This window comes from Terrapene carolina, unplaced genomic scaffold (genome assembly GCF_002925995.2).
Source record: "Terrapene carolina triunguis isolate 2854851 unplaced genomic scaffold, T_m_triunguis-2.0 Scaffold58, whole genome shotgun sequence".
In the NCBI taxonomy this organism is placed as follows: Eukaryota; Metazoa; Chordata; order Testudines; family Emydidae; genus Terrapene; species Terrapene triunguis.
This window is the reverse complement of record NW_020664409.1, coordinates 97,882,746-97,909,693: the sequence shown is the minus strand read 5'-3', so window position 1 is coordinate 97,909,693 and position 26,948 is coordinate 97,882,746. Positions and strand designations below refer to the sequence as shown.

At 42.8% G+C, this 26,948-nt stretch overlaps 1 protein-coding gene across 1 annotated transcript in view; it reads left to right on the top strand.

Moving 5' to 3' along the window:
* Positions 1-26,948, top strand: part of ADCY8 (adenylate cyclase 8) — a 199,077-nt gene that overhangs the window by 137,925 nt on the left and 34,204 nt on the right. Inside the window, exons 8-11 of the mRNA XM_026659238.1 lie at positions 709-906; positions 9,392-9,492; positions 20,880-21,081; positions 25,335-25,424. Coding sequence (XP_026515023.1) covers positions 709-906; positions 9,392-9,492; positions 20,880-21,081; positions 25,335-25,424 — 591 coding nt within the window. The remainder of the gene's footprint in view (positions 1-708; positions 907-9,391; positions 9,493-20,879; positions 21,082-25,334; positions 25,425-26,948) is intronic.

The window sequence follows — 26,948 nt, the reverse complement described above, 5'->3', positions numbered from 1 at the left end:
TCCTTTTCGAAACTTCACAGAGATCACTTGCGTCATCGGTGATGGAAAAGTACAATTAAAATGATCGACAAAAAAAATCTACCGCAGTTACTACCATGAAAAGTGCTGTATATGAATTATGTTAACCAATATGGCATAACTGTGTTCTACATATGCTGGTCGGAACATGCCAATGTAGAGAGAGAGCTCACTGTCTGTTTGAAAGTATATAAACAGGCACATGGTGAGGCAGACAGGGAAGTTTCTCCTTCTTTCTCCTCCCCTCCAAACTATCTGTTCCCTGACTATACACATCCAGTAACTTCACTGTCTTTTCTCCTTTACATATTTTCTGTGAATTCTGTTCTAATTTGCTAAGACAGACCACTGAATTCAGTCCCCTGTTTTGAGACGTTGGTGTGGGTTCCTTCCACCATCCTCTAAGAATTTCACAAATAATTCAGCAACAAAATCTGGAAACATTATAACAATGATATAGTTCAGTGGAACCACAAACATAAAAGCCCCTACAAAACATGACACAAAAGCAGCCACCTACTATACTGTATGTGTTTAGTGGAACAGACGTTATTTTTAACTTCTGTAGGTTTCATTGAATGAATTGCATGGAATGCTGTTACGGTTTGCAATGCAACATGATCTAAAACATTGCATTTTTAACCCAAGGGGACCAGCAGGTTTATTCTGTTTGCATGTGCTTTCCCCTAGACTCTGGCTGCCCTAACAAGAAATTCAATAAATCTGCTTCCAAACCATCTTGCACAAGCTTTGCATGTCCAGTCTGGGCCCGAGGAAATTAACAAGCGAATAGAGCACACCATCGACTTACGGAGTGGCGATAAATTGAGAAGAGAGCATATCAAGCCTTTCTCACTGATGTTTAAAGACTCCAGCCTGGAGCATAAGGTAGCTGGGTCTTGATAGCTGCTTTTTTCCCATTCAAATTGTTTTAAATGTCCACTGAATTAGAGACAACAGCTCTAGGTTCTAGCTTTGTTTTGTTTTGTTTTTAGAAGACATGATTGAACCAAAGGTCATTATCCTCCTTGATGAGTCAGTTCCAAAGCTGGCAAGTCCCTACTAGTGAGCAAGAGCTGCTTTTGAAGAAAAGTGAAAGATGTTTGCCAGCTTTTTAATTTGATGATGAGTCTTACTCTTAAGAATCAGGCTGCTTTGGCACAAACTGGGAGCAAGCATGTCAATAAAATGATGCTTCTCCTTAAAAAAAAAAAGCGAGAGATAATATAGAATCATAGATTATTAGGGTTGGAAGGGACCTCAAGAGATCATCTAGTCCAACCCCCTGCTCAAAGCAGGATCAATCCCCAACTAAATCCCCAAATGGCCCCCTCCAGGATTGAACTCACAACCCTGGCTTTAGCAGGCCAATGCTCAAACCACTGAGCTATCCCTCCCCCAAGAGATCTATTCCCTCTTTTTGGTGATACAATCCCACCCTAAATCCCAGTTTATTTTGAGTCAAAACCACTCTGTCAAATCTTTGTTTTAGGCCCCAAATTAAAGAAATGTTCTACTTTTGAAGGATAAATATTGTTTTCTCCTGTCTCATGTTGCTCCTGAGCTGCAGTATGATCCCACCTGAATCTTGTCTCTTGTCTGCATTCAAAAGCACATATATATATTGCAGTTTGAAAGGGGGGGTGGAAATGGAAAAGCTCGTCCAGTGTTTCTTGCAAGCTAATTGTGTTGGCCCTTTTCATTGATTTCAACTGACTTCATCAACCCAGAGGATAACAAAGTGCTCAGTGTCAGCAGTGACAGTCTTATGGTCAGGTATATGCCTAATTGGAGAAGGGGGAGGGCGAGAAACAGCGTGGAAATTGCACGCTTGAAGAGTCTTGTTGTCCATCAGTGCTTTAACATCTGTTGAGCAACAGCTCAAGGGTCGTTTGCTCAACTCATGTAGGCCGATCCTCAACGGGTGTAAATTGGCATAGCTCCATTGACTTCCATAGAATTATAACAATTGACACCCGCTAGGGGTCTGTCCCATAGACATCTACTAGCAATTAGAGTCTGATCCCACATTCCTGACTCAGGCAATACTCTGATTACAGACCTTGCTCTCATTAAGTAGGAACGTCTCCTCCTGAAACCCTTCCTGTCATTGAATTGTACATTACTTTGCAAAATATCCCACTGAAGAAAAGAGGACTATTCCAGAAGTAAGGTTTCAGAGTAGTAGCCGTGTTAGTCTGTATCCGCAAAAAGAACAGGAGTACTTGTGGCACCTTAGAGACTAACAAATTTATTAGAGCATAAGCTTTCGTGGGCTACAGCCCACTTCTTCAGATGCATATAGAGTGGAACATATATTGAGGAGATATATATACACACATACAGAGAGCATGAACAGTTTTTTAAAACTTCAAAAGTTTTTTTCTCTTACTTAATTGGCCTCTCAGAGTTGGTAAGACAACTCCCACCTGTTCATGCTCTCTGTATGTGTGTATATATATCTCCTCAATATATGTTCCACTCTATATGCATCCAGATGGAAAATTTGGGGTCTAATTTAAATTCAGTTTAAGCAGGGCAAGAAAAAACCCACCCGTCACATCTCATAGGTCAGATTTCAAATATTAACAAGGTGTTAAATTATATCTAAATGACAGAAAGGTGTCTGTTAAAAAGTCAGCATCTGTTAGTGGCTGCGACACCTGTTGCTCTCAGTATGATACCTCAGAGAGCACAGTGCCATAACTGTAGGTAAATTATGACTTTTTAATGATAACCATTGTATATCAGCATTTTGAGTCCCATGCAGAACCAGCAGGCATAGAATATGAAAAAATGAAGAACTTCTTTTAAAAGTGAACTGGAATAGTTTCAACTTTCTGAATCAGCTTTTTTCAAGTATTGGGTAGAAGTAGATTCGGAGATAGTATTTTATCTGATCTGGTTTGTTCAGAGCTAATAATCTGAGGAAAACCGAGGTCTCATAGCTATTCATCTTGCTAAGATGCAATCTAACCATGCCATCACAAGCTAGACAGTGAGTTCTTGAGGGCCTGGGACTGCTTCGTCGTCCATGTGTGCAAAGTGCCATGCGCACCAATTGTGCTACTCAAAATTATAAATCTAGTAAGTATGCATGGGGCCAGTAGGTTCATGAAAGCCAAATCATCATGTACATTTGATTACTAATATAGTGGAACTATCTTATAGTGACATGCAGGAAATGTTTGTTCCTCCCAGTTTTCCCTGTGCAATGATTGCAGAATTAGCACCACTGGTGATGTTAGTGATGTTATACAAGATAATATCTGGAGAGAATAGCTACCATTTCTAGAAAGGCAGCCCCTAATTATTTTCTAGATTGTCTATATACTATACTTTAACACTAATTGTTTTCCTCTTGTTTTATCAGGTTAAAATTTGAGTCCGACAAGACTATTTCAAAATATTTCCTCTCTAAGCTCTCATTCTCCCCAGTCCTTGCCTTTCACTCCAGAATCAGACTTTCCCCTCAGGTCTTAACACTTCTCTGCTGTCTGCCACGACCTTCTACATCAGCTCCTCTAGTTGCTCTCCGCAGTGCTTCTGAGTAAATGAACTGGCACAGGTTTATTGGCTTTCCTCTCTCACTCTGCAGTTCCCCCATGCCTGATTGATTTAGTTTGCTCCCTGTTGCCTTCAGTTCAGTGTGGTGGCTGCCACAAGCCAGCAGCGGCTCAGAAATAAAATATTTCCAAAATGTTTCCAATTTCTTTTTTCTGAAACCTTGTGTGTCCTCACATTCAGCCTCGTGCTTTTACACAGCACTGACTTCTCCCTAATAAAGCCTCTCTTTTGTTGTCAATGCATTTCTCCCTAGAGAGTACATATATTAAACGTGTACAATAGATTCACTAGCATTAACCCCATGGTCAATAATAAAACAGCGTACTTGCTAGCCATGTTCATTCTGGACAGAGAGTCAATGGCTTATATTCAGATCAATTGACAAGCAAGTAAATATAAAAATTACTCCGACTGTATAGGCAATAGGACTGTGCACCACTTATGTCCTATTGAAGGCTTATTTTCGGTAGTTTGAGTGGGTCTTAAATGGAGCATTGAACTTACATTGCATCTCTGCTCATCCATTATAAAATCACTGCAGTCAGTGGAATCACAGCAGGGATTAATTTGGAGTTTTGATTTGTTAAAAAGGACACAAAAGGCAAAGCATCAATTTCGGGAATCCACCTGCTTTGTGTAAGTGGCACAATTTGTTGTGACATTGTAGCATAATTCCTATCTATTTATAACAGTTTAGGCCTTTATGATTACTTCCAGTGGCAGATTCCCCGTTCCTCTGTTATTCTCCTCTGCTATTGCATGAACGTAGATTCCACAGAGATGGCAAGCATAGTTATGTCAGAAAATAGGATATCACCATGAAAGGAAAGATAAAATGCACGGTGAACTCCACCAGGATTCATTGCTGTTAGGAGGGATTCGTGCAAGATCCCAAATAGTGTGTTTTTTAAATTATTTCACCAAATGGACCAGTCATTGCTAATGCATATGTCAGCTATTAGCGCTTGATATCTCACTGGACTTTCATTATAATTCACTCCCAGTTTCTCTAGAAGCTATTTTCACAAACAGGATAGTGGCAAATGGGCAAAAGCAAAAGAGACATGGCTAAAGAATCCTTGAAGTTTTAGCATCAGACTGTGGAAGATGCTGACAGCCTTCTAATGGCTCACAAAGGTTCTCAGCTATTACTTGGGATGATTCCCCTCTAAATAGGTGTTTCTCATGTAGGGGTTTCTCTGCACTTCTTGTTTGTCAGTTGGAAACTTCCCAGTACCATGAATCCCATGCAGATATATCAGGGGAGTGTTGCAGAGAAATTTTCAGCAGGGAGAAGATTGTGCTCAAGAAAGTCTCATTGCTAAAGATGTAGGTATCCCTAAGGGAATTCCTAGCCTCAGAGTTATTCCTCTCAAGGGTTATTCCTACAGAGGACTACATTGCATTGGGAAGGGAATGTAGGAGGAAGTTGTTCCCAGGGTGGAGATATCCCATCTCCTAGAACTGGAAGGCACCTTGCAAGGTCATCAAGTCCAGCCCCCTGCCTTCACTAGCAGGACCAAGTACTGATTTTGCCCCAGATCCCTAAGTGGCCCCCTCAAGGATTGAGCTTACAACGCTGGGTTTAGCAGGCCAATGCTCAAACCACTGAGCTATCCCCCCCCCTGAAGTGTGACACTTCAATTTTAAAGTGTTTCCATGGAAAACGTGTAAGCTGGGCTGTTCTAATTACAAAAACGTCTCAGAAGGCTGTGAGCTCTTAATGGCAGGGACTGTCCTTCCATTACATGCTTGCACAGTGCCTCGCACAGTGGCGCCTGATACTCCATTGTGGCCTCTACAGGCTAATGATAAACATCCTCATCACGAATATTAATTAAGGCCAGCTCATGCCCTGATTCTCTGCAGCCGTGAATGGTGGAGTGCTCACTGCCATTTGTGGCTGCACAGTCCCTGCCTGGACCACCGCTCTAGGCATGCAGAAGGAAAGGGATTGGATGTTGCGAGCAAGTGGCAGAGAGGGGTGGGGAATGAGCAGAGCTGTTGCGGGGGGGGGGGGGGGGGGCTGTGCTACGTACGCACAGTGCCGGATGGGAGCCGGGGAAGAATTGTGCCTCTCTGAGTCACAGTGACTTCCTGGCATTCCTCCTGGAGCACGGATGAGCCTCAAGGCTCAGTCCAGCCCCGAATGACTTCGAAACACTCAGAAAATGGAAATTGCTACTGAAGTGCAATGTTTTTCCATTGGTCTCAGTGCTGCCCTAGAAATGTTAACAAGTCCTTCTCGAGACACAATTATGCCACATACGCCTTTATCCTTTCAACATCAATTTAAACACAGCAGGAAATGCTGTATTTGTGCTGCAGTAAATTAATTCTCTATAATTTCCCTAACCAATCATTTTCATTTCATAATAAATTGTAAAAAGTCAAAATTACCGTTCCTTGGTAATTTTGTGCAGTGCATAGGCCCAGTCCTATACAGCTGAGGCAGGCAAAACCCTTTCTTTCTCCAGTGATAGTTTTACCTGAATCAGGAGTGTGGAACTTGGTATTTCACATGTTACTAGAAAGAAAACGGGGCTTTATATTTGAGAGGGGACACGTTTTGTGTTTACAAAGAGCAGCTGAATTTAACATGCCAGTTTTCTGTAGTACTGCCATTATGTCATTGCTGCTGATAGCTCAGTGACTCAGGTAGTATGTGGAGACAACTCTAACTAAGCTCCCACCCATGGCTTCAAAAATTGACATCCATATCAAAAAGCGAGTAGGAGGCGTCCCCTGGTGAGTGTGGTGAGGCACTAGCAATCAATTTCTGCAAAGTTTAAGCCTCTTTAAAAAAAAAAACGAAAAAAAAACATGAATGGATGAAGTGTTGTCTTCTTGCAAACGCAGGTAAACCGATCTAGTGCCTCTGCACACAGCAGCAGAGTTAAACTAGTAACCCTGTGCGCAATAGTGAAACCATCAAGAATCATGTCAATTTCACACTGCTGCGGCAATGAGTAGACAAGGGAGTTATTCATGGGAGAGGAGGATCAGTAGCAGGCAGAGAGGTAAATGGACATCCTCCTTCCTTATAGCAAACAGGACACTTTGGAAGGGGGAGAAGCTAAGCACCTTCTCCCTTCCAAAAGCTAGAAGAGATAGAGCTTCAGATTCCAGCAGATACTCATACAGGAGATGAAGCCCCCAAGCCGAATGCAAGGAGTGGACACGGTTTAAAGCCCAACACCCTCCTCCTTCAAAAGTAGCCTAGGAGACAAAGGGTTGAGCTTTGCAACAGGCTGTTACTCAGGGACCTTAGTGGTGCAGCTCCCTCTCACTTGCCCTGCTCATGCCCACATTTTAGTTCTGCTTATCTGGACCTGTCGGCATCTGGGTGGGGGGGTTGTTTCTCACAAAGTCTGTAAGAGAGATCCATATACATTTTATATTACCTTTGATTTCATTTACAGTGCTGAATATAAAACTCAGCTTCATCATCATCTAGAGAGATTAGATAAAATAGAGAGGCATGATTCCATTACAATAAAAGATGAGAGAGAAAGTTTTACAGAATAGGCATCTATTTATTTTTATTCCTTAAAGGAATTTTTGTCGCACAGATAGAGCATAAATAGAACTGCGCCAGATATTTTGAACTATAGGTACACGGGCCAGCTCCTCATCTGCTGTAAATCGACATCGCTCCACTGAAGTCAGCGGTGATGTGCTGATTTACACCACCTCGGGACCTAGTCCGTGTGCCTCCTGGTTTAACTGATTGACTGAGCCCAAAACTCGTTTCTGAAGGAACACGCCTGGCAAGGGTGACCTGGTAATCTGTGATGTCTGCTAGGATTTCCAAAATCTGTGGTTTGCAGGACTGGAAGCAAAATGCTTTGCAATATGTAGTTTGAATTTATAAAAAAAAAAAAAAAAATGCCAAAACAGATTAAAGCGTTTGGTGGCATCTTTGCAACTCAAGGCGTCTTCAGTATAAAAGTTGGGCTGTTGGCAAAATAATATCCCCACTTTCTGCAGAGGCAGAGTGAATGCTCATGTTCATAAGTTTCTATGTTACCTGTGTGTTATTTGGAATATTGACTCTCACTATTTGAAAGGAGAACAGGATAAATGTAATACAGAGTTCAGGCCATATTCTGTTAGGCTCCTGGGAAAAGGCGTAATGCTACCCCAAGTGACACATACATTACAAAAGTAGCATTAATGGTTGTCCATATTATCACCCAGCACCATTCACAAATTTCATGCATAATTTATTCTTCTAAGAGTAGGATATGTATGCGTTTGGGGAAGTGGGGGAGCTATGTGAAGGGGAAATTACAGATTTAAAGAATAGAGCCCTACCAAATTCACGGCCATGAAAAACGCATCACAGACGGTGAAATCTGTTCTCCCCCCATGAAATCTGTATAGTATAGGGTAAAAGCACACAAAAGACCAGATTTCATGGGGGAGACCAGCGTTTCTCAAATTGGGGGTCCTGACCCAAAAGGGAGTTGCAGAGGGGGTTGCAAGGTTATTTTAGGGGGGTCATGGTATTGCCACCTTTACTTCTGCGCTGCTTTCAGAGCTGGGCAACTGGAGAGCAGCGGCTATTGGCCAGGCGCCCAGCTCTGAAGGCAGCACCCCACCAGCAGCAGCACAGAAGTAAGGGTGGCAATGCCATACCATGCCATCCTTCCTTCTGCGCTGCTGCCTTCAGAGCTGGGTGGCTGGAGAGCAGCGGCTGTTGACTGAGGGCCCAGCTCTGCAGGCACCAGTGCAGAAGCAAAGGTGGTAATACCATACCATGCCCTCCTTACTTCTGTGCTGCTGCTGGCTACGGCTCTGCCTTCGGAGCTGGGATCCCAGCCAGCAGCCACCACTCTCCAGCTGCCCAGCTCTGAAGGCAGCACCACCACCAGCAGCAGCGCAGAAGTAAGGGTAGCATTTCCACAATCACCCCTACAATAACCTTGTGACCCCTCCCCCCCCCCACACACACACACAACTTCTTTTTGGGTCAGGATCCCTACAATTACAACACTGTGAAATTTCAGATTTAAATAGCTGAAATCATGACATTTACGATTTTTAAAATCCCATGACCGTGAAATTGACCAAAATGGACGTGAATTTGGTAGGGCCCTAGATATTTACATTACACTCTGTGATCCCTTCCCATCACAAAGTGGTCTCTTGCCATGTTTTGGAGAAGTCAGAATAAGTAGGGGCAGTGGAACTCGGGAGCGGAGGGGAGGGGCTCACTGCCGCTGAAAGTTGAGTATTTTAAAAGGAAAACATAATGACCTTGATCCTGCAAACACTTACGCACATGTGTAACTTTATCTATGTGTGCAACCCCTGTTGACTTTGGTGCACATCTTCCATTTCTTTTTAATAAGAGTCCCCAATTAAAACTTTGTATCCAAACACTGCCGAATTGTGTGGTATTAGAGATCTAGATCTGAATTTACTGCTTGGACTTCCCTGTCAGTACTATGTTTTTTCTAGCTACACCTAGGTATTTTGCATCATATTCATCCCCATGGTACCTGTGTCCTCACCCCATCTTTTGCTTTTAATGCATGGAATTTAGACAAAAAGGCAACCATGTAAAAACACTTTTTATTATAAAGCAAAAGGGTTGGGGTTTGCTCCCCTTGTGAGAGGGGTTTATTGGCTCATTCATGACATGATGATTTTCTTTCTTTTTTAAAAACAACACCACAATATGCTGATTAATGTACCCAATCCTCTTTTTAATTTCCCAGAAACGTCAACGAATGTCACTCTTTACAAAACTGACACGTGAGCCGAACGTTAATTCATTCTTCTTTATTTTTTATTCCAGTATTCTCAAATGAGGGATGAAGTGTTCAAATCAAACTTGGTGTGTGCATTCATTGTCCTTGTATTTATCACCGCAATCCAAAGTTTACTTCCTTCTACAAGGTAAATACAAAGAGACTTCATTACAATTCTAAAAGGCATTACGGGGAAAGCACAGGATTAGGGCCAGTGTTTTCCGACAATGAAAACAGAATAAGTTTGGATTTTCAAAGCTGTATATTTTCAGAAATTTTGGAAATGCAGGATATTAATACAAAAATACATGTATCGACAAACATGAGCAATATATAATCCTTTACAGCACAAAAATGTGGGGCACTGAGGGCTAGAGCCAGCTGTGCAGGGGAGGTGAGCAGGGTAGAAGCAAGGTGGATGCTTTCGAGAGCAGATACGAGTGCCATCCACTCTGCAGCATGGCAAGGGAGCCCGGCACCCCCCTGCCAAGTCCTCTGCCCGCCCAGGGGAAACTCCGCCACAGTTTTGCTGAGCCCAGGCCTCTGTGAGACGAGGAGAAGATATCAGCGAGTCTCAATAGCCAGCCTCTGCCCTGTGCCCTCTGGGTGAGTCTGGTGTCACCGGGCAGAAATCAGGGGCGAGGGATGTGACCCTGTGCGCCCCGCCCACCCTCCGAACAGCGATTCTGGAAGTTCAGAGTAATTCTGGAAATGAAGTGTCATTTCAGAAAAAAACATGGTAATAGCAGCAATTTCACGGAAAACACTGGCCTTACCCAAGATGATACTATTTCTAGAATTTCCTTCATTTATGTAACATAAATCAAGCAACTTGATTCTAAAGTTCCTAAGAAAAGGTTGGAAATATTAATGCATGTTTTTTTTTTCTTGTAACATAATTTTGTATCGTGCTGTCTTCAAGACCTAGCACCACTCCTGTCTTCTCACTATGACAGGGAGAGAATTGAAATCCACAAAGCCTGCTGTGTCTGTATCATTTTATCAGTTTTAAGTGGACCGTACCATTGAAATGAATGGGGAGTTTGACTTTAAAAAATTAGCATAATATGGCCTCATGTTTCTACAGATAATCTAAAAAATGCTCATGGTGAATGGGTACCATTTCTTATTAGTAAATAATTATTGGTAGGTTAGTAACTGGTTAAAAAGTGCTTTTGTTTCTGCATTCCATCACAGCCCATAAGTATGTCTTAGTAAGTTGCGTAATTATACTTTATAAATGGTATGATGTGATGTATAATTATCCTGTCAGGAACCATCTTATACTGTCAAGAATGATGGAGTAAATGACCTAGTAGGTCTTTTCCCGCTCTGATTTTTCTGGGCTTCATGGAGCGCTGAGTGCTCTTAACTCCCGCTGAAGTCAATAGGAGTTGCGGATGATCAGTAACTTGAATGACTAGGCCATCTGTATTGCATGAGGGAACTTCATGTAACATAACCAAATGTGTCAGACTCTCATTTTTGTCCAGCATCTCCTGCCATTGAATGCAGCATTTTTCTAAGCATTGTGCACCCATTTGTCTATCTACATGCCACAGCCAGGTTGAGCATCTACTGCTCTACAATACAAAAACCTTAGGATTTTAACTTCCGCAAAAGTCACACCGCTCAGTCTCCTATGAGGTGAATGGTGCTGCTACTACAGAACGGGATGCACAAAGCACGTAATTCTCAGACAGCTGCTAGCCACACAAATTAACTTGACCGCCTGTAGGATAACTTTGAAACCATAGCAACCTTACAAGCGCTAAGGACTTAAACTGATTTGTGCTTTTAATAAGTATTAAAAGTACCTGTAGCCTAGGACAAGTGCTTTTTAATTCATTTATCAGTGAAAAATTTTAAAAATACATGATCTTAAGCGTGCCTTTATATTATGGTGATGGGCACATTATAATGTAGTAATTTGCCTAAACTCCCACAAAATTTAGAATTCTAACGGATCAAAAACACCCCTTATTTTTTTATTTTACAGGAATCACAAACCCAACCACCAATGGTTTGCAAAATGTCCCCCCTTTTGCTCATTTTTACCAGTTTATAATCTCCAGTTTCTTATCTTCAGTTCTTTAGAAATAATCTACTCTGAGTATCGTAAAGCGAGGTGGATATTGGGAACATGAGATGTTCTACACACTGAGTCCCAGGGCACCCGTGAATGTAACGGGGCATTTCCCAGCTCTGATATTTAGCTTGTTGGTGCTTCTGATGTACTGCACTGCTGCCAATGGTATTGCAAAATCTGTTTGTGTTTTTTAAAGTCCTTCTTCTTCCAATACATTAATCTACCATGTCTAGACTGCTTGATTTTCTCCTGGTTGCTCGTATGCAATAGGATTGACAGAGCTTGTTTATGGAGCCTACTTTTCATAGGAGATTTTTGCTCCTTAATCACTTCTGCCGCAGTAACAAAATATGATGTACTTTCTAGTTGCATGGATTCCTTTCTGCTAATACTCACAACCCCACCCAGTGCCATATATGACATAGTCTTCTTCCCTGCAGCTTTTTTGCTTTCCCTCTGGTTTCTCTTCTTACTCAGTACTGTGCTACAGGGCAAGTTTCTGCTCTCAGGAGTTGAAAGATCCCTCTCAAAGTTAATGAAGATGGATGTTTACTTATACCACCTTTTCTTATTTGTAAAGTCCGTATATTTTGTTTTGAAAACAAAATCTCATTCTTTACAAAGCATACAAAATAATAATACTATTTGCTAAATAATCATGTACAACCCTGCAATAACAAGTAGGTCTGTTAGAACAAGAGAGGAAAATATTTAGGTGAGGAAACAGATCTGGGCGTTGTATTTCTAGCACAGCATTTCAGCCCATGCTGAACTTTAAGCATGTGAGTAATCTCATCGTGTTCAGCAAAACACTTCATGTTTTTGACTTCAGCGGGATTTAGGCACATGCTTAAGTGGTGTGTTGAATATGGAATAGGATTGCAGGCATGCTTAAAGTTGAGTAACTGCGTAAAGGTATTGCTGAGCTGGAGCTCTGGTGAATTATTGGAAACGTGAAGGGAAGCATTATTTAAATGATAATGAGAAATACTTTACTCAGCATCTTTACTAACACTCTCAGATATGCTGTATGCACTCATGAGAGAGAAGGAAACTCTTTGTTCCATTCTCATATCTGGTGTGTACGGAAGCATTGGCAATCACCTTCGGCACCCCCTTGTGGCAAAACTGGATGACAGAGCAAGCCTGCCTCAGTTTCCCTCCTCTGCTGGACCCCTTGCTATCTCGCCCGCTTATTGGTCCTTCATCATGACCTCAGCCCTTTGGCTGAGTCATTGGTAGTCCTTTCTCCTTTCAGGGTGCTGAAGAGTCCAATATCTCAGGAGGCCAGTTGCCCTAGATGAGGGAGTATAGTCCCTAGCCTCTTTGAATGTGACCTGTTGGCTCAAGGCCTTAATGAACTCTCCTGTTGGGTTAGTAGGGGAACCCAGACTTCCACCCTCTGGGTTCCAAGCCAGGAACTCTGTATAAGGTGGTTGGTGCCAATTTCTCCCAACCCTTCACAGTTTCCCTGTCCTGCTTCCTACCATGCTCCTCCTACTGACCATTCCTCTGGTTCACAACCTACGATCCTCTTCTCCAGAGGATTTCCTGTATGGCTTCTCCCTGGTCTGTTACTGAGAGCCCCTGCTCTCAGCGATTCCACTGGGCGAAACTCCAGATCATCCTTATGGTTTCCCTCCTGAAAGCAGGAGTCCCCAACCCCCGTTCTCTTTCTGGAGTTGGAGTTGTGGTTTAGGTGGATTATAACTCCCTCTTTTGGACAGGAGTTCCCTCAGCCCATTTTCTGGAGCTGTGCTTGTGATTTAGGCCAGCTCCACCGCTTTAGCTTGGAGGTCTCAAACCTTGGGGGCAGTGAGTTCTTGAGAGTGTGTTTGTTTGCTGGCTTGTTTTCCATTTGTTTTTCAGTTTGCAAAGTCTGGGGTAGGGGGCAGTGTGTTGTGAAAGAAGCTGAATCTTTCATTACAGCTGAACCTTGATTAAGGGGCGGGGCTTCCTTAGGCATCAGGCCTATAAAGGCAACTAACTGACCAGCCAGCATCACAGGAGCCAGCAAACTGAGCTGAAAACAGGGAAGTTTGGGGGAATGTGGGTGTGGTGTGGGTGGCTTTTTTCCTTCTTTTTGACAGGAGTTAAGGAGGGAAGGTTATGAGAGATACAAAGACCCAATGAATGGAAGAGGCAGTGAAGATGACCAGATGTGGAAGCTGTGGGATGAATATTCTGGAGAGGATACCTGAAAGGTGTTTCATTTCTATGAAGTGCTGCCTGATAGATCTGATGGAAGAGAAGACCTGAGGTTTGGAGATGCATCTAGAAATTCTGGTTGAATTTAGAAGGGGATTTGAGTGAATGATGGAGGAAGGAGAAAGGAGGCTGAGGAGAAAACTCAAGACTTGCAGATGCAAACTGGACAAGAGTACTGTGAGGGTAGACTTCTGTCAGCAACTGAGTCATGGGCTGTTTTGCCTAGTGGTTGGAGCAAGACCCTACCAGTTGGGGCTGAATCCAGATGGGGAGGATGCAGTCAAGTATCATAGCTGGGAGTCAGAGACAAAAGCCTAATCTGAAGGGTTAACTGGAATCAGAGTTGGAAGGTGTAGCAGAAGTTTTAGCTGGGGGTCAGAAACCAAATCCGAAGCCAAAGGGTTAACTGGAGTTGCAGTAAGAAGGTGGAATTCAGCCTCTGAGCTGGGAGTCAGAGGTCAGGAAGGAGCTGAGGGTTGGAGCAGGAGCAGGGACAGGCTGGGTCAGGAGTGGAAGCAAGACTAGAGATAGTGGAGGCAGGTACAGGACCAAGCACAGTTGCAGGCGAGGAATGCATTGAGCAGCCACTGGACTGCTGCTGTTATTGAGCTTAAATATCAGCCTGCTGACTCCTTCAACCAATCAGGTGGGACCGTCAATGAGACAGCTTCTATCAGGGCCAGCTCTGCTCATTGGATTGCTAGGAGACTGGCCCTACTGCACATTAAGACCCTGACAACTTCGGGATGAAGAAAGTGAGGAATAGAGGGACCTGAGGAACAGGTTTGCTGAGTTGGAAAATGAAGGGGTGCAGCAGGCAGTAAAGGAAGGTGGGAGGGCAAGAAAGAAGAGAAGAGCAGTTAGTCCTACAAGAAGAAGCAAAGAGATAATACAGATAATGCAGAGTTTGGAGCCCCAGGAGGCTAGAGGATGATGCACAGAAGATTGAAAGTGAGAACAAAAGACAAGAAAACTTGCAGCCAGAAAATAACAGAAGGGGGAGGGCCGGAGAATCACATCAACAACAGGAAGAGGTAGTTTCTACGTGACTGGGGACTCCTTGCTAAGAACAGACAGGTCTGTTACCAGAGCTGATCCGGTGAACAGACAGGGGTGCTGTCTGCCAGGAGCTAAGACACAGGATGTGGACCTAAGGCCAAAGAGGATTCTCATGGGAGTGGGAAGGAATCGACTGACTGTCCTTCATGTGAGAGCAAATGATACTGTTCGATTCTCACTGGAACACATCAAGGAAGACTACGCCAGGCTGGGGAAGACACTTTAAAAAATGGAGACTCCGGTGATCTTCAGAGGGATTCTATGGGTCCCTAGAGGAGAAGAGTGAAGGTGAGCCAAGATTATGATGATCAACATATGGCTCAAGCAGTGGTGCTATAAGGAGGTTTTCAGGAGGTTGGACCACTGGGAGGCATTCCTGGACAGAGGTCTGGGATGGACTCCACCTGAGTAGGAAGGGTAATAGACTACTTGGATGGCAAAACTAATTAAAAGAGCTTTAAACTAGGAATTCTGGGGAGATGATTGGGAGATGCTCATGTAACCTCCATGCCTGATTCTAAAATTGAGTGGGAGGAAATTCAAGTAAAAGAGGATACAATAAGGAAGAAAGGAACAAGAGGGCAGGAGAATGGACAACAAGTGGAAAGATAGTACCCGTACCACTGACAGTAACAGTCAGGTAGGTGATACTAGCAGTAAAATGACTGTACCTAATCTAGTGAGGAATCTAGGCAAGGCCAAACAGAAAAAAAACTAAGATGTCTGTGCACCAATTCAAGGAGCCGGAGTAACAAAATGTAGGAACTAGAACTACTGGTGCAGGAAGTGAAACCGGATATTATAGGGATAACCAAAACGTGGTGGACTAGTAGTCGTGACTGGTATACAGATATTGAAGGGCATATGCTGTTCAGAAAAGACAGAAATAAAGGGAAAGGTGGTGGAGTAGCATTGTATATTAATGACAAGATAGACTATAAAGAAATTAGAAGTGATGGAATGGATAAAACAGAGTGAACTGTCAGTCCAGAGGGAGGTTATGAGTGAAGTTCCTCAAGGATTGGTCTTGGAACCAATCTTTTTCAACATTTTCATTAATGACCATGACACAAAAAGTGGGAGCCTGTTAATAAATGCCAATACAGAGGTAGACCGGAATATCATACAAGAAGATATGGATGACCTTGAAAACTGAAGTAAAAGAAATGGGATGAAAGTTAATAGTGCGAAGTGCTAGGTCATGCACTTAGGATCTAACAATAAGAATTCTTGCTATAAGCTTGGAATTTATCAGTTGGAATCAACAATGGGGGAGAAAGAATTGGATGTATTGGTTGATCACAGGATGACTATGAGCCACCAATGTGATGCAGCCATGAAAAAGGCTAACTTCAGTCTCAGAATGAATCAGGTTTTTTTAGCCTGGCAGCTCTAGCCCCACGAGTCTGAATCAGTTGACCCGGACTCTAAGACTCAGTGTCATGGGTCGTCTTTGCTGTGTAGGCATAACCTTATGTTCGGTCTGGTATCTTGGTGCCTGATCATACTCCCATTAAAGTTAAAGGAAAGACTCCAATTGACTTCATTAGGAGTTGGAGCATGCTAGGTCCCTGGGGAATCGATAGAGTACACCCCAGAGACACCATGTGTTTCCCTACAGATGACATATTACTCATTTTCAGGCTGATATAGGACTGGAATGGTGGAGCTCCAAAGGGGATCTCAGTCAGTTTCCCTTGGACAGAAAGGAACTCACTGCAGCATAATGCATGTGAGTGTGGGTGTAGCCTGGGGTTAATGTAGTGTCCTCTGGAGTTGGGTCCTGGATTCCTGAGAACAATATTTTATTGACAGGATTTTTCCCCCGGGCTCTGAGACTCTGTCACAGGCCGTTTTTTGCACAAAGCTGAAGCATTCAAATATTTACCTAGACCACCATCTAAATGCATGTTACTTGCTCAGCTGACCCGTATGTTCTGTTATGTAAACTCCTAGTCAGACACTCTTATCTAGTTTTAAAAAGTCTTTTTTTTTTCACCTGATATGCACTTTACAATGGACTTAATGAACCCTGGAGACTGAACTACTTTCCATCCTCAGTGGTGGTCCCCCCATGTCAGGGATGAGTACATGTGTGTGGCACTGTAGCAAAAGCTGCACGGCTGGTGCTCTGTGGATAAATAGATGTCTTCAGTCTCGAGCATCTCTCTCCCTCTTCCTGGTGTTTGGGCCATTCGCCTATCCAGGCAGAGTATCTCTGGGCAGCATCTACATTCCTTGGACTCCTGCTTGGAGCAGAGGGTATTATCCAGGTTCTCTGCTCAGTGTCCACCTCTGAATTCCTCATATTGACCCTACAGTTTGTACATCGTCTCTGTTTTCTCGGTTTTTGTCTCCCACAATCTGTTGATTTCTGGGTTCTGCGGCTTCTCCCTCACCTGGCTTTTGTTGTTTTGGTGAACTCCACTCACTAGTTCCTAGTTATCAAATAGGCTAGTACCTATCTCCTTCACTAAGTTCACATAAAAAATTCCAGTGCAGGGGAAAATAGGTGTTTAGAATGGAAACACTGGCATGAGAATAAAAATAGTAGTGACCATTATTCACAGATCTAAGTAATAATAATAATAATCACAATTAATAATATGCCATAATAAAAACCACCAGAAAGGCTGTCAGGCAAAGTAACTCTGTTGCTAGTCTTATTTCAGTTCACTAGATCAGAACTTTTTTCCTGAAATCATCCAATCGTCCAAAACAGTTTGTAAAATAACTTTCCCATATCAAAAGCTACCCTCTTGCTTGCTTATGTTGAGGGTCACTGCAAATAATCACCGTTGACCAAAAGTTATTAAATTGTAACAAAGCATAGTTAGCTGTCTAGGCACATTTCATCAGAAGTATCTTTATTTTTATTGTCTGTAACATCTCTATTTTATGAAATCCTATTCTTTCTGAGAATCCCAACTGCTACCTGCACTAAAGTAAATTATTCTGAAATGGTTGCCTGCCAGTTCAAAGTCTTACACCATGTTTACACTTCAGAGATTATCGCATGAATTTTAATAGAAGGTGTCAGACAAGGATGAATAATGTTGGAAGCTGTGCATTATTTCATCCTATCTAAGTAAAACAATTGTCCCATAAATACCATTTTTCAGAAGTGTTAAAACTGCATCAGAAATTGTACAAATAGCAAATTTAAGACTCAATTGAGTTTAACTAGTGTATACTATCTCCTTATCAGCAAACTATAGCTAAATTATTACATTGAAAATGAAAATATTTCTATAAAAGGTAAATGGATAGTAAATATAAGTTAACGTTAATAATAGACATGATTAAGGTTCTCTGCTTGGCTCTATTTCATTTTGGGTACGTGTAGCGTGCTTATTATTTACATCTATTTCTGCTGTTGATTATTTGCTCACCCTGGTTTATGTCCTTAGGTTTTTTCACAACATACATTTCCTTTTGAATATCAGCAAGCATTTTAGTTTAGTCTGTTTTCCAGGACACTTCTCATTCTCAATATGCCAAGGCCTTGGTTAAGAAGTACGCACTTTTCTTACATCGATATCGCTATTTATTTACGGGCTATTATGTAAAAATATTTTTAACTATTCGAGGCACCTGTAAGTAGGGCCAGTGCTAAACTATTTCAGGGCCCCATGAAGAGTTTTAGGTTTCAGGCCTCTTCCAGCTCCCTCCTCCTATGATTTTCTTACATCAGCACAATTGGGCTGCCTCCTATCTGCAAATCCTCCACCTCCTAGTCTAGGGTGAATCCCCACTTAGCCACTTTGTAATTGCAAAAGACCCAAACCACAAATCGGAGTTTGCAATTCAGAACTTTCTCTGTATAGGCCACATCTGAACACCAAATCCAAACACCCCCAAATCTGGGAAATTTTGGATTTGGATTTAATGCCCCCAAGTGACGGAGTCTGCAGATGAGAGGTGGAGGGTGGCTTCACTTAAACAGCTGACAAAGAGCAAATGTAAAGTTAAGCTATTGCCTCCCACACGACCCCCTTCCATGCAACCTTAACACTGCCCTCTTTGAGCAATGCCCAAACCTGACCCTGGTGACATGGTAGCAACCATAGTACCCCTCCATATACTGAGCACAGAGAGGGACAGGGTTCATGAGCACTTCAATGGAAACTGTCACAACCTTCTCTTCAATAAGGCAAAAGTCACATTTAGGACAGGCTTAGCGACCACGTTGTAACTACACCTGACCTACACTCGGCCACTTCACTTACTCCACACAAATTCCCCCAGACTGTGTTACTTCACTCTTGCCCTAAGGTTTCTCTCTGGGATGTTACTTTCACTTAGGGTGGCCAGGTTTCCGGTTTTCAACTGGAAAGTCCAGTCAAAAAGGGGACCTGATGGTGTCCAGTCAGATCTACTGAGCAGACACCCAAAGTCCAGTTACTGCAGGGGGGAAGAGGGGAGGCGCCGAGTCATCACCTGGACCAGCCCCTACTCAGCCAGGGCCACCTCCTACCTGCATGGGGCAGCAGAGTCCCTCATGACCCACACAGGGAGGGAGGAGAGGGGAGAAGCAGTGAGCAAGGGAGGAAGGGGGAAAGAGGAGCGAATGGGGGTGGGGTATTAGCTGGAATATAATTACACAAATATCTAGTGCCTAGTACACTAGCAACAAATTTGCCAAGTTCACATACTGGACAGTGAACTTGTAAGCATCTGCTTTAATACATGGCCTGACTTTGCTTCAGATCTCAGATTTTGCACCAGGCCCAGCGCTCCAAGCCCTCTCTACTACAGGAGGCTTTCCCCTAATGGAATTACTGGCGTGTCAGAGGTTTATATTTAGCCACACTCCATGTTGTGGAAGGGCATGAGGCAGCAACAGGCAACCTTAGTTCTGTGTTAATGAAGATTTTTGGCCATCAATACCAGTTTAACTCCACTGATTTCAATGCAGTTTCGCCTGATTTACACAGGTTTCATTGAGATAACAATCTAGCCCAAAGAGTGAAAAAGATAAAGGAAGACAGAAATTGGTACTAATATGGCATATAGACTCTAAGAACTTGATCCTGCAAAGTGCTGCGCATTTTGGCCCAGATTCAGCAAAACACTTTAGCACCTGCTTAACTGTAAGCATATGAGCAGTCCCATTAATTTCAAGTCCCATCCCTAAGCCAGAGAAACTAAACAATTCAGAAGAAGGTATCAAAAATGGAACTGGAAAGGAGCTATAGGTCTTTATGCATGTGAGTATAACAATATTTATTATATCACAGGCTGTGGGGTGGGATGTGTATGTGGCAGTACTTGATTAAGGACCAGACTAGAGAGCAATACATGGAGAATATGCCAGAGGGCACTTTTTAGTTAACCTTGCTCTACTAAATCCAATGTAAGGATCACTGAGCACAGTTTCATGTACTCTGTGTTTTGAAGGGCTTCTATGAAAACAAGTGATTGATTATTATGATTGTTAAAATTCCATATGGTGTTTAACTGCTATGGTCTTGGGCATAATATTAAAATGTAGATACAGAGAACAAGGTAAGTCTTACCTTTCTGTCAATGCTGTGGCCTGTGTTATGCAGAAAGTCAGACTAGATGATCACAATGGTCCCTTCTCACCTTAAAATCTACCACGCTATAAGTGCTAGATTTTTAAGACACCTGTGCATAGCTCTATATGCAAAAAAACATTGTTTTAAACTGTCTACAGCTAAACCAGCCTAGTTGTATAACTACTAGCTTATACATGAATAGAGCTGGGATCCTAGAGCATGAGTAGATTGGCTTTGAAAGCATCTTGAAAGAGAAGCACTGAGGCCTGAAAAGAAGGATATTTCTACCACTCGAACACCCAATGCGTAGAGAGATATTGGTAGTAATTTCAGTGGAATGTTGCCTTGGCAGCAGTTGCTTAGCAAGCTGGGATAATAAAATAAGTGAAGTAATGGTCAGCCATATGGAATATAAACAATTCTTTGTATTCACTGGGATGTCCACAGCATATATGATGTTTCTTGGGGCTAATTGTACCAGTCATTAGAACAACTGATTTTAAGAGAAAAAAACGATGGAAAAGGAAGGGAAAATGTGTTGTGATCTAACTAGTATTTATTTCCTAATGCTAACTAGCAGTTTACTACTCTGTTTTTTTAATACTAAGTGGTATTGTTTTAATATTTTGTTGGGTTTTCTTTTTTTTTTCCCTGCAGGATGATGCCAATGGTCATTCAGTTTTCCATTCTGATTATGCTGCACTCCACTCTTGTTCTAATCACCACTGCAGAGGATTATAAATGTTTACCCCTAGTGCTACGGAAAACTTGCTGCTGGATTAATGAGACCTATTTGGCCAGGAATGTGATCATTTTTGCATCCATTATGATTAACTTTCTGGGAGCCATCATAAATATTGTAAGCATCAGAGGGACTAAGGGAGGGTGGTACATGTATACCGGAAAAGCTTTTTTATGAATTATTAAATCATATCATTCTTCCTGTTATTCTTCTTGCTAACTAATGTGGTAATGAGCCACCCATTATTTAAATATAAAAGACAAAGCTGAAGCGCTTCAGGAAATTCAATCAGTTGTTTAAAATATGGTTTTCTAAAATGCATAATTATTTCTCCCTTATGAGGATTATCTATTTTAAAATCCCATCTGCTGCTTTCTGCTCAACATGTCCCGTGCTTTGCAAACCATTTATGGTCTACTGCTGTGATGATGTGGTTTCTTAAGAACTAATATTCCAAATAATGATCACAAATAAAAGGTAACAGGAGTCTCATCTGTTGCAACTCTGTTGTAAACTAGATTTCTAAGCAATGCTATTGACTGATAACGTAAGAAAACACCATTGCATTACCAGTGGAAGAATGGATCAAATGTGGGGTAGTCCAGTGGTTAGAGTAAGAGACAAGAAGTCAGGAGTCCTAGTTTCAGTGCCTAACTTGGCTATTTATTCAATGTGTGACCTTTGGTGAGTCACTTAGCTTATCTCTCTGTCAGTGTACCCATCTGTACAAAGTAAGCAATCAATGTTTGTAAAGCATTTGTGCTTAGATACTAAGTGTTAGTGCTTTGATTGTGTGGTGACGAGCCCTATAGAAAAGGGCCCTGTGTAACTGAAAAATACAAGTGTGCGCAGACTATCTGAAGGTCATCAGAGGCACCAGCAACCTTCAGATAAATGGGTCAGATAATCAGGTCAGCCAGTCCAACCAGCATTGAAGTCTGCGCTCAGGGTGAGCTAGGGTGACCAGATGTCCTGTTTTTAAAGGGACAATCCCATTTTTGGGGACTTTTTCTTATATAGGCGCCTATTACTCCCCCCCTCCCCCGTCCCGTTTTTTCACAGTTGCTATCTGATCACCCTAGGGTGAGCTGAAATCTCACTGTGTGAATTATAATATGTTCATCATTCTCTCCACTTCTAAAGTACCTTTTGACCAAGGATCTTGAAGTGCTTTACCTTCTTGATTTTACTATTTGTATCTGTATAACTCCTGCCAGACAAAGACCTGAAAGCTCTTTCCAAAAATATAACTAATTAAGCCACCATATGATAGGCACATGTTATTATTTCCCCCTATTTTGATAGATGGGGAAACGTTGCCACAATGAGGTGAAATGACAAAGTCTTATGTGCTGAAGTCAAACCTCTGACTATGAATAACCAAGAGTTTAATTTAGGGCTTGTGTATATGAACAGTTAGTGCATAGCAACCTGGGATGTAAATCCAGCCTGCAGCACACTAACAGTCCATGCGGGCCCTGTTGCCATGCACTTAAAGATCCCTAGTGCACTTTAATCTACTCCTGTTTCATAGCAGGGTAGATCAAAGCACACTATGAAACTTTTAGTGCGCAGCAGCTGATTCCACTTGGCAGTGAATGCGTGGCAGGCTACAGCGAGGTAAATTCACACCCCAGCTTGCCACACGCTCACTTTTCATAGAGACAAACCCTTACACATGTCACCATTGTGGTTTGACCGTCCTGTGTTCTGCTGTTGTCATTCCACTGTGATTGACAGATGGTTATTGGTGTGCGATGACTTCCTTCCAATTTCTTTGTGATATCATGTACCCAGTGGTAGGAAGGACAGTGGCAGGAAGAAGAATGTGACCACTGATTCTTACCATTATAGATGAAGTCGCCATTGTCTTCAGTAGGGCCAAGATTTCATGCGTGGTATTTAGATTATTACCAGGAGAATGGTGCAATTTAATCTTATATGACTTCTGCTTCTAAAATGGGTAAATAGATGATAGTAGTGTTACCATTGTACCAGTAGTTAGTACGGTTGTGGTAAACATTTCTAGCTAGTGTATTACTGTTGCTTCATATTTGGCCTGATAAAACATACCATATATACTCGTTCATTAGCCCATTCGTTTATAAGCCGACCCCCCAAAATGGATAGGTAAAAATAGCAAAAACTGTATGACCCTTTCATAAGCCGACCCTTTATTTCAGGGGTTGGAAAACTTTGGCTCCCAGCCATCAGGGTAAGCCGCTGGCAGGTCGGGACGTTTTGTTTACTTGGAGTGTCTGCATGCATGGAGCCCCTCAGCTCCCTGTGGCCGCGGTTCACTGTTCCCAGCCAATGGGAGCTGCGGGAAGTGGCATTTATAAGCCGACTTGATGCATCACTTTTTTACCAAAAATATTCAGCTAATGAATGAGTATATACGGTATACAAAATTTCACAGGGGTATTGCAGCATGCCCATGAGTTCTGTCTGGTTGATCCTAGTACTTACTATTGAATTGCACCTCATAGATCATTCCATCTTTGCAGCCAAATGCATCTGCTAAGTTCACAGCACCAGTTAAAAAGGGCATGAAACATTGAATTAAAAAAAATAATTAAATTCTTTCTAACAAAAAAGATTTGGGTTTTGCTTCAAGCTTTCATCAGAAGGTCAAGTGGGTTTTATGTTTCTCCAAATTGGTTCACCCATACCTAGTGGAATATTCAGATACCACCTCTAAGCCTGCAGATTTTTAACTAGATATCGAAAGTGGTTCTCATGGACTCTATAGTGCAAACAGAGATATTCTCTGATGAATGCCATATGAAACTTATATGACATAAACTATTAATTGTCACTGAGGATTGCACAAATATCCTAGAGGATGGTACTGCATTGCTGAGACCACCGTTATTAAAAGAACAAATAGGAGAGTTGCAAGTTGAGACGTCATTAGAATTTAATTATAGGAAATCGGACCTCATTAAACAAACTATCTAACTCTGTTTCCAGGAGTGAGAGGGGATTTAGCCTGTAAGTATTAGCCTGCTAATAAACATCCAGACTGGATTAACAGGTGTGACAAGTGACTCCTTCTGACTTCATTTTTAAGATATGAAATCATTACAGAATTTTTCTGTTTCTATATTATGATATATTGCATCTCAAACTGCCATTTGGTTTAGATTTTAGCTGATTTATATATGTTAATTAAAATACTCTATTTAAAACATCTATTGAGTTTGTATCAGATAAATCTATTTTCAGTACAACACTCTAATTTCCGCTCATCACTCCCAGAATCTTAGGATCAAATTCTGTTTTTTGAATGCACAAGCCAAACTTGAAGTGAAGCTATGGGAATTTGGCCCATATCTGCTAGGACAACACTCTCATTTTTAGTGCAATGTGTATGCCGTCAAAATGGTGCATAACTTTTATGTGTGCAAAAATATCTATCTATGCATGTAAAGTGGGTATGTTTAATTAATCTACTCTTAATCTAATTAATCTAATCTTGTGAAATGAGTTTGGTCTTTATATGCCAATAGACAGTTGCACACAGACTTCCTAGACATCTTCCTACCCATTCAGCCTTGGGATTCTCTGCTGAGGCTGCTAGCAAGGGAGCCAGTTGTGGTCAGGGCCGGCTCCAGGCACCAGCCGACCAAGCACGTGCTTGGGGCGGCACCTTAGAAGGGGTGGCCAATGTTGGGGTGGCGGGGGGCACTCACGGGTGTTTGTTTGTTTGTTTGTTTGTTCGGCGGGGCGGTGCTCGAGGGTTTTTTGTTTGTTTGTTTGTTTTGGCTGGGCAGCGCCGGCGACGCAGCGCTGGGGGGGGGGAAACGGGGGCTTCGGCGGTGCGGCCCGGTGCTCGCGGGGGTGGGGGTTTGGGCGGCACGGCGCTCGTGGGGCGGGGGTTTGAGCGGCCTGGCGCTCCAGGGGTTTGGGCGGCCCAGCGTGGCGCTCGGGGCGGGGGTTTGGCCGGCGCGGCACTCTGGGGAGGGGCGGGGGTTTGGCCGGCCCCGCGAGGTGCTCTGGGGGTTTGGTCGGCCCAGCCCGGCGAGACGCTCGGCGGGCGGGGGTTTGAGTGGCCCGACCCGGCCCGGTGCTCGGGCGGGGGTGTTGGCCGGCCCGGCAAAGCGCTCCGGGGGTTTCGGCAGCACGGCAAGGCGCTGGGGGGGGTGTTACGGCGGGGCAGCGCTTTTTTTTGCCTGGGGCGGCAAAAAAGTTAGAGCCGGCCCTGGTTGTGGTGGTGGTGTGTTTTGTGATGTGGACACCTGGAAACCAAAGAGTTCCCTGCTCTATGTCCACCTAACTCAATGGGGGGTTTTGGTCATCAGGGAACAGTATAGTGGGTAACTTCAGTTTAAATACATCCCTAACTTGTTGTTTTTTTTAATCCACAGCTATGGTGTGATTTTGACAAACCAATACCCTTTAAGAATCAGACTTTCAATTCCTCTGAATCTTTTACAGATATCTGCTCCTATCCTGAGGTATTTCTGAGTTTATATTTAAACTTGTTGAGATCTTAATGTTTATCAACATGCTGGTAGAAAACACAATGGAAAGTTACAACCAACCTGATGCTCTTGTAGGACATTACAACCAGTTTTTGCCCTCTATTATTGATACAGTGGTTCCTGAATGCCCCTCCCTTTGCATTGTTCTCACAGATCACTTCCATAGGCAGGTGAACTTTGGCAGACATATGCAGTGTTAGGAGACTCGGGTGGCTATGACAAAATAACATTTTGAAGTCCTATGCTATGGCGAAGGCCAAAGAAGAGTTGGTTTTGCAATCAGCACACCTGTGAGGCCTGTTTGCTCGCTCATATCCCTATTGAGCCAAGCGCTTATGCACATCCTTATGTTCCATTCAAGGTAATGAGAATAAAGGAGATGCCTGAGTGATTGGCTAAACCGGGATCTTAGACAGTGAGAATGAGACACTTGTTGGCTCAAACTCCTGTTTGAGTTGACTTTTGTCAATGTTTCATTGTTGTTTGCATTATAGACTTTTAAATAATTGTAAATGCACCCAGAGATTATTCCTGGGTTCAATAAAATACAAAAAAAAAAAGTAAGTCAGAGAAGGTCAATGGAGTGTGCTAATAAATCGTACACACCAAAAAAGAACTTCAGTGACTCAACTGCCACAGCTTTCTTTCCAATCTGTGCCTTTGAAGCAGATGGACTCTTCCTTCCATTGGGAGCAAACACATCAGCAGAACTGAACCGGTTGGTTGTAGATAAAACAAGTATGTTGCTCTAAAAGAGGCACATGGCAGTGTCATAATGTTGCCATTGGTATGCAACTAATTTCTAGGTGGCAGCATGTTACTGGAGAAGAGGGGGCAAAGAGGTGGCATAAGAGAAATTACATGAAAATAACCAATTCAGCACCATTGCATAATATTCCTAATGAGATATTTTGGAGGTTTATTGGCACTAAGATGTTCAGATTGTAAGTGTTGACGTTGCCATTTCAAATGTAAGCAGTTTGAGGCCAGGTCCATGTTTTCCTCTACGTACAACGTCAAGTGCAAGGATGGTTTGACAAAAGCGTAGTCATGAAGAAAAACGAGACGTTGAAAGTACTAGAAAATGAGAAGTGAATGAGGCTCTGGGCATCACATTGTAAGAGGGCGATGAAATTTTGCTGGATTTGCAACACCAAAGCACCCCTTCAGATTTGATTTTCCACTTGGACAGCATGGAGGGGGCATGTTGCAAGGTGGGGGCTCCATGATCCTGAACCACTCAGACCTGGTGTAAGAAAGGACTGCCAGGGGCAAACCTAATTTATGCCCTGAGAGACCATTTGCAAATGGGCAAATAGGTGTAATGCCCTCTCCTCTCCCCACTGTGCTCGAGAAATGCCCTTGCCAGGGTGCGGTAGCTAGCACAGGAAGTGGCAGAGCCATCTCTGCCAGATTTCTGCAAGCAGAGAGTTCTCCTGCACAGAGGGAATCCTCCTCTGACCATCTCCATACAAACTACCTGTAGTTATTTTGCAC